This window comes from Chiloscyllium plagiosum, unplaced genomic scaffold (assembly GCF_004010195.1).
Source record: "Chiloscyllium plagiosum isolate BGI_BamShark_2017 unplaced genomic scaffold, ASM401019v2 scaf_10132, whole genome shotgun sequence".
Lineage (NCBI taxonomy): Eukaryota > Metazoa > Chordata > Chondrichthyes > Orectolobiformes > Hemiscylliidae > Chiloscyllium > Chiloscyllium plagiosum.
This window is the reverse complement of record NW_025213975.1, coordinates 25,621-37,892: the sequence shown is the minus strand read 5'-3', so window position 1 is coordinate 37,892 and position 12,272 is coordinate 25,621. Positions and strand designations below refer to the sequence as shown.

General features: G+C 44.3%; 1 protein-coding gene across 1 annotated transcript; it reads left to right on the top strand.

Moving 5' to 3' along the window:
- Positions 1-11,080: 11,080 nt before the first annotated feature.
- On the top strand, positions 11,081-11,848 carry LOC122547766 (vegetative cell wall protein gp1-like). Its single transcript, XM_043686349.1, has one exon. The coding sequence runs from the start codon at positions 11,081-11,083 to the stop codon at positions 11,846-11,848; it is 768 nt and encodes a 255-aa protein (XP_043542284.1).
- The last annotated feature ends 424 nt before the right edge of the window (positions 11,849-12,272 follow it).

Below are 12,272 nucleotides of genomic sequence, written 5' to 3'. Positions count from 1 at the left end.
AAAATAAATCTTGGACTGTGCTCGCTCCTGGGGCCTTCCATGTGCTAACTTAAAAGGCTGTCCTGGATGCATTTTAATAATTCTGCTCATTCTAAAGCTTTCACATTCCTTCACAGTGTCTGTGACTGAGGCCTGCAGCAGTCAGCCAAGGTTAAAGGGCAAGATGTGAGGGATCAGAACTGTGAATTTGATCAGAGAGCTTGTGAAAAGAATAATGGCATAAATTAATGGAAGTAAAATTGTGAGAGGTAATTTCGGTTTAAACTTTAAGATGTGCCTGGACCACAGACTGATCTATAACAAAAGACAAAACCTTTGTTTCTTTTCTAACAACCATTTTATATACTCAAAAGTCCACAGGCAACAATGTAATTGGAACTGTTTTCATTAGAAAAGAGGAGAATATTAATGTTAGGAAGACATGAGAAAAAAATTCACAGATACTGGGAGCTCACTGGAATAAACAAGTTTTCAGGAATTAAAGATTGATCTCCAGGACACAACTGGAAACAGCCGGAAAAAAAAACCAGGGTAGGAAAATAGGAACAGGAATGGGCCATTCAGCCTGTCAAGCCAGGCCCATCATTTTATTCAATCATGGCTATTCAAATACTTCAATGCCTTTTGCCCATGATACTTAATAGTATTGGTAAGCAAATGTCTGACAATCCCGAAACATTTTCAAACACTGACCTTCCACAGCGCTCCTTAGCTCAATTCTAATTGGCATCCTGTATTTTAAAACTTTTCCCTATTTCTAACCAGAGACACTCTAACGAGACGAAACACTTTACCTGCATCTATTCTATCATTTATGTTTTATTAGTACCATTGTTGATTTTTCATTATTTTTGATTTCATTCCTTTATCAGTTTTGAACAATGAGCTGGAAAAGACTAAAGTTAAAAATCACACAACACCATGTTGTAGTCCAACAGGTTTAATTGTAAGCACACTAGCTTTCGGAGCGACGCCCCTTCATCAGGTGATAGTCAGAGCGTCACTCCGAAAGCTAGTGTGCTTCCAATTAAACCTGTTGGACTATAACCTGGTGTTGTGTGATTTTTAACTTTGTACACCCCAGTCCAACACCAGCATCTCCGAATCTGGAAAAGACTAGTAGATTTTGGGATAAGTTGTGTCAAATGAAAAGAACAGACTAAACAAGTTTTATTTGCCTGTGAGGATAGGCCTGCAGGCTCGTTATCGGCTGAGCTTAGATTGAAAGCATTCTAACAGATATGGCCACCACACCCATTCGATGCAAAATCGTTTGCGAGAACCAAATGTTAACTTTCAGTGATTTATTGAAAATAACACCTTGGTAATTTTCAACCAGTTACCACTTAGGAAATATTCTGTGCACGTTTCCTTTCCATAAAAATGGATAGGCTGACAGTGTCCACATTATATTACACCTGCCATGTTCTTGCGCACTCAATAAGTCTTTACAACTCCTTCTGAAGCTTATGTCATCCTCCCCATACACATTCCCGTTCAGATTTGCAGCATCTGCTAATCTGGAAAAGTTACAGTTGGCCCCCACTTCCAAGTTAATGATTTATATTGTGAACAGCTGTAGCCCAAGTACTAATCTTTGGACAATTAAAACATAACAGGTTTTCAAATTTTGTTTGAAAGTATTGGTTATGAGTTCTAAAGTTGAACAAAAGTGGGAGGCCTATTTGATTGACAGCTGCAACATCCAATCAGGTTGTGAAGAATCATCTGCTTTGCCCCTGGTCTGAGAAGGTGGAACTCCCTGATGATTGACATGGCAGACAACCAATGGTGTCAGGGGATGAGGGATTGTGATTTGAGCTTCAAAAACAGACCCAACAGAATCTCCTGCAAAGAGTAGAAGAAAATGTATTTACATGGCAAATTGAGATGCTTTTGATCACTGTTCGAGTTAGTGATTTACTTTTATAGAATCTCTCCAGTGTGGCAACAGGTCATTCAGCCCAAGTCCACACCAACTCTCCAAAGAGCATTCCACCAGACTCACCCTGCACCCCATCATATATATATATATAAAACACCCACATACACACACACACACTTTATACCTGCATTTCTAATAGCTAATCCATCTAACCTACACATCCCTGGACACTATGGACAATTTAGCATGGCCAATCTACTTAACCTGCACATCATTGGACTGCGGGAGGAAAGCAGAGCACCCGCAGGAAACCCACGCTGACAAGGGGAGACTGTGCAAACTCCACATAGACAGTTGCCTGAAGCTGGAATTTGTGGGCGGCACGGTGGCGCAGTGGTTAGCACTGCTGCCTCGCAGCGCCAGAGACCCGGGTTCAATTCCCGACTCAGGCGACTGACTGTGTGGAGTTTGCACGTTCTCCCCGTGTCTTCGTGGGTTTCCTCCGGGTGCTCCGGTTTCCTCCCACAGTCCAAAGATGTGCAGGTTAGGTGAATTGGCCATACTAAATTGCCCGTAGTGTTAGGTAAGGGGTAAATGTAGGGGTATGGGTGGGTTTCGCTTCGGCGGGTCGGTGTGGACTTGTTGGGCCGAAGGGCCTGTTTCCACACTGTAATCTAATCTAATCTAATCTAATCTAATCTAAAACCCCGTTTCCTGGTGTTGAGGCAGCAGGACTCACCACTGAGTCACTAGTCATGGCAAATACCATTTAATGTTGGATTTGTCAGCTGGCTGAGTGAACGTGGATTAAAAGGGACAACATCGGAGCAAGATGGCTGAATACGATAAAGGCCAATGTGGACTGAAGACTCTGTTCCAATTTCATAAATTCACAGAGTATTCAAACATCCTGCTATACTAAATGACTAATTAATGATGTATGGTTTTACATATGGTTGTATCTTACTGATGTTCCATTTAAGAAATTCATTTTAATGCAACATTGTTAAGTTTCCAGTTGAATGAAGGGGAAAATCTCCTTGGCCAATGAGGCATTGAGTAGCAAGTCCCCAGCCTAATTTCTAAGCCGCCTCTTACATTCTCACCACTTCTAATTTCCTCACCTTTTTCTACTCACTGCTCACAGCCTATCACTCATATGCAAGACAATTCTCTCTCACAGCCTATCACTCATATGCAAGACAATTCTCTCCTCATCTTCAGTTCCCAAATACACATGAATGCACCTCCCATTCTGAAACTTCCATGTCACATCCCTCTCAGTTTCCCAATTTCCAATTCTCATCTTCCACCTTCTTATCTCCCTAATTCTGATCCAACCATCTCCATAACTCTCACCTCCAAACCTTTGACATGACAGCAAGCAAGAAGATGTTTTGAGTCTGTCTGCATCAACGCCAGAAGCATCCAGAATAAGGTGGGTGAACTTGAAGAATGGATTGGTACCTGGGATTTTGATGTTGTGGCCGTTTCGGAGACACACGTAGAGCAGGGACAGGAATAGTTTTGTAGATTCCGGGATTTAGATGTTTCAGCAAGAACAGAAAAAATGGTAAAAGAGTAGGTGGTGTGACACTGTGAGTCAAGGATAGTATTACAGTTGCAGAAAGGACATTTGAGGACTCCTCTACTGAGGTAGTATGGGCTGAGATTAGAAACAGGAAAGAAGCATTTACCCTGTTGGGAGTTTTCTATAGTCCTCCAAATAATTACAGAGATATAGAGGATCAGATAGCAAATATGATCCTCTATAGGAGCAAGAGTGACAGGGTAGTTGTTATGGGGGAACTATAACTTTCAAATAATGACTGGGAATACTATAGTTCAAGTACTTTAGATGGGACAGTTTTTGTCTGACGTGTGCAGGAGGGTTTCCTGACACAGGCCAACAAGGGGCGAGGCCACATTAGATTTGGTATTGGGTAATGAACCCAGCCAGGTGTTAGATTTGGAGGTAGGTGAGCACTTTGGTGATAGTGACCACAATTGGGTTATGTTAACTTTAGTGATGGAAAGGATAGGTATATATACCGCAGGGCAAGAGTTATAGCTGCGGAAAAGAAAATACAACGCGATGAAACAAGCTTTAGGATGCATAGGGTGGGGAAGGAAACAGTAGGGGATTTAGTGGTTTGGATTAGAAATTGGCTAGTGACAGAGAGTGGTGGTTGATGGGAAATATTCATCCTGGAGTTCAGTTACTCGTGGGGCAACGCAAGGATCTGTTTTGGGTCCACCGTTGTTTGTCATTTTTAGAAATGACCTGCATGACAGCATAGAAGGATAGATTAATAAATTTGCGGATGACACGAAGGTCGGTAGAGTTGTGAATAGTGACAAAGGAGACAGAGGTTACACAGAGACATAGATAAGCCACAAAGCTGGGCTGAGAGGAGGCAAATGGAGTTTAATGTGGAAAAGTGTGAGGTGATTCACTTTGGAAGGAGTAACAGGAATGCAGATTACTGGCCTAATGGTAAGGTTCTTGGTAGTGTAGATTAGTAGAGAGATCTCGGTGTCCATGTATGTAGATCCCTGAACGTTGCCACTCAGGTTGATACGGTTGTTAAGAAGAGATGGAAATGTGTTGCTGGAAAAGCGCAGTAGGTCAGGCAGCATCTAGGGAACAGGAGAATCGACATTTCGGGCATTAGCCCTTCTTCAGGAATCCTGTTCCCTAGATGCTGCCTGACCTGCTGCGCTTTTCCAGCAACACATTTCCATCTCTGATCTCCAGCATCTGCAGACCTCACTTTCTCCTCAAAGATTTCAACCTACGGTTGTTAAGAAGGCATACGGTAGAGGGATTCAGTTTCAGAACTATGAGCTCATGCTGCAGCTGTACAAAACTGGTGTGGCCACATTTGGAGTATTGCATACAGTTCTGGTCACCGTATTATAGGAAGGATATGGAAGCTTTGGAAAGGGTTCAGAGGAGATTTACCAGGATGTTGCCTGGTATGGAGGGAAGGTTTTATGAGGAGAGGCTGAGGGACTTGAGGCTGTTTTCATTAAAGAGGAGAAAGAGGAGACTTAATTGAGACTTATAAGATAATCAATTAAGACATCAATTGAGACATGGAAGATAAGACAACAAATTCAATTCATCAGCAGGTTAGATAGTTTGGACAGTGAGAGCCTTTTGCTTCAGATGGCGATGGCTAGCATGAGGGGACATAGCTTTCAATTGAGGGGTGATAGATATTGGACAGATGTTAGAGGTAGTTTCTTTACCCGGAGAGGAGTACGGGCGTGAAATGCACTGCCTGCAACAGTAGTAGTCTTGCCAACTTTAAGAGCATTTAAATGGTCATTGGATAGGCATATGGACGAGAATGGAACAGTGTGGGTTAGATGGCTTCAGACTGGTTCCACAGGTCGGTGCGACATCGAGGGCCGAAGGACTGGTACTGCGCTGTAGTGTTCTCTGTCTATGTTTTGATGAGAGATAACATCATGGCAGTTCTTAGGGATGATATTCCTGCAAATATGTCCAGGGAAGTTATTTGGGTGGAACTGAGAAATATGAAAGGGATGATCATCTTATTGGGCTTGTATTATAGACCCCCCTGTCGTCAGCAGGAAATTGAGAAACAAATTTGTAGGGAGATCTGCGTTATCTCTAAGGATAATACAGTGGTTATTGTGGGGGATTCTAAACACTTTCCAAACATAGACAGTGAATGCCAAAGTGTTAAGGATTTACATGGAGGGGAATTTGTTAAGTATGTACAGAAAAATTTTCTGATTCAGTATGTGGATGTATCTAGTGGAGAACTTGCAAAACGTGACCTACTCTTGGGAAACAAGGCAGGGCAAGTGACGAGATGTCAATGGGGGAGCACTTTGGGGCCAGTGAAGGTTAATATTTTAGTTTTTAAAATAGTAATGCAAAAGGTAGACTGGATCTAAAAGTTACAGTTGTAAATTGGAGGAAGGCCAATTTTGACAGTATTAGGGAAGAATTATTGGATGTAGATGTTCACAGGTAAAGGGATGGCTGGAAAATGTGAAGCTTTCAAAAATGAGATAACAAGAATCCAGAGAGAGTATGTTCCTGTTAGGGTGAAAGGTAAGGCTGGTCAGTGTATGGAGTGCTGGATGATGAGAAAATGGATACTTTGGTCAAGAAAAAGCAGGAAGCATGTGTCAGGTGTAGATTGCATAGATCAAGTGAATCCTTAGAAGGCTATAAAGGCAGCAGGAGTATACTGAAATTGGAAATCAAGAGAGTGAAAAAGGTACCTGAGGGAGCTTTGGCAAATAGCATTAAGGAGAATCAGGAGGGATTTTATAAATACATTAAAGACAAAGGATAACTAGGGATAGAATAGGGCCCCTCAAAGATCAGTAAGGCAACCGATGTGTGGAACTATAGGAGATACTAAATGAATATATTGCATCAGTGATTACTGTGGAGAACTATTAAGAAGACATAGAATGTGGGGAAATAGATGGTGACATCTTCAAAAATGTCCATATTACAGAGGAGGTGGTGCTGAGTGCCTTAAAATATATTAAGCTGGATAAATACCCACGTGTACATGGAAATCTGTGGGAAGCTAGTGAAGTGATTGCTAGGCCCCTTGTTGTGAGATATCATCAATAGTCACAGGTGAAGTGCCGGAAAACTGGAGGTTGGCGAATGTGGTGCTGTTATTTAAGAAAGGTGGGAAGGAAAAGCCAAGGAACTATAGGCCGGTAAGCCTGACAGAGGTTTATAAAATCATGAGGGAATGGATGGGGTAAAGAGACAAAGATTTTTTTCCTGGGGTGGGGGAAGCGCAGAACTAGAGGGCATAGGTTTAGGGTGAGAGGGAAAGATCTAAAAGGACCCTAAGGAACAACTTTTTCACGCAGCTGATAGTTCATGTCAGAATTAATTGCCAGATGAAATGGAGGAGACTGGTGCTATTACAATGTATAAAAGGCATCTGGATGGCTATATGAATAGGAAGACTTTAGAGAGAATCAGGCTAAGTGCTGGCAAATGAGACTAGATTAATTTAGGAAACATGGTCGGCATGGATGAGTTAGACCAAAGGGTCCATTTGGGGTGTAGGTTTGCTCGCTGAGCTGTCCGTTTGCTATCCAGACGTTTCATTACCTGGCTAGGTAACATCATCAGTGGCGACCTCCAAGCGAAGCAAAGCTGTTGTCTCCTGCTTCATATTCATATCTTTATATTTATATGTGCCCGAAGATATAAATCGAAAGCAGGAGACAACAGCTTCGCTTCACTTGTAGGTCGCCACTGATGATGTTTCCTAGCCAGGTAACGAAATGTCTGGATATCACACCTACAGCTCAGCGAGCAAACCTACACCCTAAATCTCAACCTGACCTACAAACCTTCATAAACCTTGCAAAGGGTCCATTTCTATGCTGTACATTTCTTTGACTCTCTGACTCTATGTCGTTAGCCAGAGAGAGAGAACTGGATAATATTCAGAAAAAGTGTGAGCAACATGATAGCATTAATTAATGTAGAAATAATAAACTAGCTGTATTTCTCACAGCTTATATTTGCACCAATCTTCATACTGTCCACAAAATTGGTCACACCACTTTCTACCTCCAACTAAATCACAAATAGAGATCAATTCAAACAGCCTGTTCTTATGTCTCTTGGCTTGCACGCAACATACTTTTATAAGGCTCATCCATGACATAATAATCATATCAAAGTATGAGGTTTATAAAGGTTTCAGTCTCCATCTTTCTCCTTTTCGATCTTAACTGGGTCCACTTGAAGCATGACCTGATGATTGAAGAAAGCTTCTATTGGTAACCAAATTGCTCAATGTTAGTCCAGACATTGAAGTGCCGATGATTGGAGCTGCAAAAAAAATCTACAGAATCTTTCAGTATTAGGTTGTCTACGTTGACTTCTTATGTTGCAGGAGCCAGCATTGCCTCATCAAATACAAGTACAAGTATGCTTATCTTGGGTATTGACCATTTGTATGGTATCTTATCGATTTTATTTTGGGAATCAAAAAATCTCTAATCACATTTTTAATCAAACAGGATGTCCCTTTCTCTAAACTATGTTGACTTCAATAAAAACTGAAAGAACTATAAATCAGAAACAAAAAACAGAAGTTGCTCGAAAAGCTTAGCAGATCTGGCAGCATCTGTGGAGAGAAATCAGGATTAAAGTTTCGGGTCCGATGACCCTACCTCAGAACAGAGACTTGGATATTCTAATCATACTATGCTTTTCAAATTGCATTACTAAGACTTGGTTAAGAATAGGTTGCAGCATGTCCCCAGTCTTTAATATCAGGCTCATTGCCCTGCAGCTTATTATTTACTCTCTCTCCTTTTCTGGGTAGCAGTTTTACATTTCCCAACTTTATTCTGCTAAGATTGTTCCAGAACCTATCAAACGTTGGAAATTCATATTCAGCAGAGAAAATAAAACATTACAGCACAGTACAGGCCCTTCGGCCCTCGATGTTGCGTCGACCTTGGAAACAATCTGAAGCCCATCCATCCTACAGTATTCCATTCTCATCCATATGACTTTCCAATATCCATTTAAATGCCCTTAAAGCTGGCAAGTCTACCACTATTGCAGTCTGTGCGCTGCACACACTTACTACTCTCTGTGGAAAAACAATCCCTCTGACATCTATCCTATATCTTTTACCCCTCAATTTAAATCTATGTTCCCTCATGCTAGCCATCATCACCCGAGGAAAATGGCTCTCAATGTTCACCCTGTCTGATTATCTTATATGTTTCAATTAAGTCACTTCTTAGCCTTCTCTCTAATGAAAACAGCTTCAAGTCTATCAGCCTTTCCGCATTAGACCTTTCCTCCAAACCAGGCAACATCCTACAAATCTCCTCTGAACCCTTATCAAAAGTTCACCTACAATGTGGTATCCAAAACTGTACGCAATACTTCAAGCACGGCTGCACCAGAGTTTTGTATAGCTGCAGTATGACCTTGTGGCTCTGAAACTCAATTCCTCTACCAATAAAAGCTAACACCCATATGCCTTCTCAACAATGCAATCAACCTGGGTGGCAACTTTCAGGGATCTATGTACCTGGACACTGAGATCTCTCAGCTCATCTACACTACCAAGAATCTCACCATTCGCCCAGTACTCTGCAGTCATGTTGCTCTTTCAAAAGTGAATCACCTCACACTTTTCCACATTAAACTCCATTTGCCACCTCTCAGCCCAGCTCTGCAGCTTATCTATGTCCCTCTGTAACCTGCAACATCCTTCAGTACTATCCACAAGTCCACCAACCTTAGTGTCATCCACAGGTTTAATTACCCATCCTCTACACCCTCATCCAGGTCATTTATTAAAATGACAAACAGCAGTGTCCCCAAAATAGATCCTTGTGGTACACCACTAGGAATTGAACTCCAGGATGAACAGCTCCGATCAACACCATCCTCTGTCTTCTTTCAGCCGCCAACTTCTGATTTTATACGTTAAATCACCCTCAGTCCCATACCCCTGTATTTTGTGCAATAACCTACCATGGGGAACCTTATCTAACATCTTACTGAAATGGATACACACCACATCAACCGCTTTACCCTCATCCAACTGTTTGATCACCATCTCAAAGAACTCAATAAAGTTTGTGAGGCACAACCTACCCTTCACAAAACCGCATATGACTATCTCTGCAACTCTGTCTTTGAGGATGTAGGCCATCATAGACATATGTTGAATTTAAAATACTTCTAATCCCTACAGTGTGAAAACAGGCCATTCAGCCCAACAAGTCCACACCAACTCTTTAAAGACCCAGCCAGACCCATCCCCCTACACTATACCTGTAACCCTGCATTTCCCATGGCTAACAAGCCTAACCTACACATCCTTCTGCGCAATTTAGCATGGCCAACCCACCTAACCTACACATCTTTGGACTGTGGGAGGAAATTGAACCATCTGGAGGAAACCCACACAGACAGGGGGAGAACATGCAACCTTCACACAGTAGCATACGGCAGGAATCAAACCTGGGCCACTGGTACTGGGAGGCAGCAGTGTGAACCACTGAGTCACCGTGAGTTTGTGCAACATTCCAACAACTTTAGGTTCACTTTTATAGAGACTAGCTGTTTTATTTCCAGACTTCTCAAAGTCCATAGGGTCATACAGATCCACAGCACAGGCGACTGACTGTGTGGAGTTTGCACGTTCTCCCCGTGTCTGCATGGGTTTCCTCCGGGTGCTCAGGTTTCCCCCCACAGTCCAAAGATGTGCAGGTCAGGTGAATTGGCCGTACTAAATTGCCTGTAGTGTTAGGTAAGGGGTAAATGTAGGGGTATGGGTGGGTTTTGAAATTTATCTGACCTGTAATTGCCACAAGGGGAATGAGGTGCAGATTAAGAGTAACAATTAGGAATGCTCTTCGCAATCCAAGGTCAACCATCCATTGTGAAAAATAAAGTTATCCAGAATTTCAGTTCATAAATCGTCCAGCACCAAGTGTGAGTGAGCAAAACAACTTCAGATGCAGGAAGTACAGACCACTTCCTGCAGCTAGTCTGGTCTGTACTGTGAAGAGAGGTGTTTTGGGGTTGGGAGCTGAAGTCCTTCTGTCTTCATTCTAACCGAACTTAACTGCACATCAGAGTGAAAACCCACAGAACACAAAACAGTACAGAGTAATCATTCCCATCAAATACTCCCAGGGCAGGTAAACCTCAGGGTTACACACAGGGTAAGACTTCTTCTACGTCATCTTGATTAATGACTTCCTGCACAGGTTCAAGATGGGGTTAGAAACAAAGTAAAACACCCTCTCCTCTTTTAAACTGAAAATAAACTGAAAGTAAAGCTCCCTCAACACTATTCCCATCAAACCTTCCCAGGATAGCTACAGCACAAGGTTAGATACAGGATAAAGTTCCCTCAGTGTTAGAAAGTGAAAGTGAATCACTTCTACTCTTTTAAAACGTAAAGTAAACTGAAAATAATTCTTCCTGGATTCTTTAAAACAAATCGGGTCCAAGTACAAGACAGCAATTCCTGGAAGAAGATCTGAGGTCAGGACCACTCTATGAACAGGAACTGCGTATTGCAATGGAGACTGTGTACCAGATGGATATAATACATCATCAGGGCACACCTTGGAGAAAGCTTGACATTAAGGTATCGCTGCAGAGTCTGAAGGCACTGCCAACGTATGTTCCTGTCCACTCCCGTGGCTGCTTTTAGCCATTGGACAGACAGGACCAAGATCAGTTGGGAATCCCATCAATCTTCCAGTGCCCAGGCCCTCAGGCAGCACCACCTCCCGGTCCCCGGGCCCTCAGGGAGCACTGCCTCCCGGTCCCCGGGCCCTCAGGCAGCACTGCCTCCCAGTCCCCGGGCCCTCAGGGAGCACTGCCTCCCAGCCCCCGGACCCTCAGGCAACACTGCCTCCCAGCCCCCGGACCCTCAGGTAGCACTGCCTCCAAGTTCCCGGGCCCTCAGAAAGCACTGCCTCCCAGTTACAGGCCTTCAGGCAGCACTGCCTCCCAGCCCCCGGACCCTCAATCAGCACTGCCTCCCAGCCCCCGGACCCTCAGGCAGCACTGCCTCCAAGTCCCCGGGCTCTCAGAAAGCACTGCCTCCCAGTCCACAGGCCTTCAGGCAGCACCGCCTCCCAGTTCACAGGCCTTCAGGCAGAACTGCCTTCCAGCCCCTGGGACTCAAGCAGCACCGCCTTCCAGTCCCAGGTCACTCAGGCAACACTGCCTCCCAGCCCCCGGACCCTCAGGCAGCACTGCCTCCAAGTCCCCGGGCCCTCAGGCAGCACCGCCTCCCAGTCCACAGGCCTTCAGGCAGCACTGCCTCCCAGTCCACAGGCCTTCAGGCAGCACTGCCTCCCAGTTCACAGGCCGTCAGGCAGAACTGCCTCCCAGTTCACAGGCCTTCAGGCAGCACTGACTCCCAGTTCACAGGCCTTTAGGCAGAACTGCCTTCCAGTTCACAGGCCTTCAGGCAGCACTGCCTCCCAGTTCACAGGCCTTTAGAAAGCACTGCCTTCCAGTTCACAGGCCATCAGGCAGAACTGCCTTCCAGCCCCTGGGACTCAAGCAGCACCGCCTCCCAGTCCCAGGTCACTCAGGCAGCACCGCCGCCCAGTCCCAGGGCCCTCAGGCAGCACTGCCTCCCAGTCCCAGGGCCCTCAGGCAGCGCTGCCTCAAAGTCCCAGGGCCCTCAGCCAGCAACGCCTCCCAGTCCCAGAGCTCTCAGCCAGCATGGCGTTCCAGTCCCAGCAGCATTAGAGAATCCAGGCCCCAGATAGCAGCAGCAGTATAGTATCCAGGTCCCTGTCAGCAGCAGCAGAAGAGAATCCAGGTCCCTGTCAGCAGCAGCAGTAGAGAACCCAG

Excerpts from the sequence above, each read along its gene's own strand:
- LOC122547766 (XM_043686349.1), top strand. The coding sequence starts at position 11,081 with ATGTTCCTGTCCACTCCCGTGGCTGCTTTTAGCCATTGGACAGACAGG.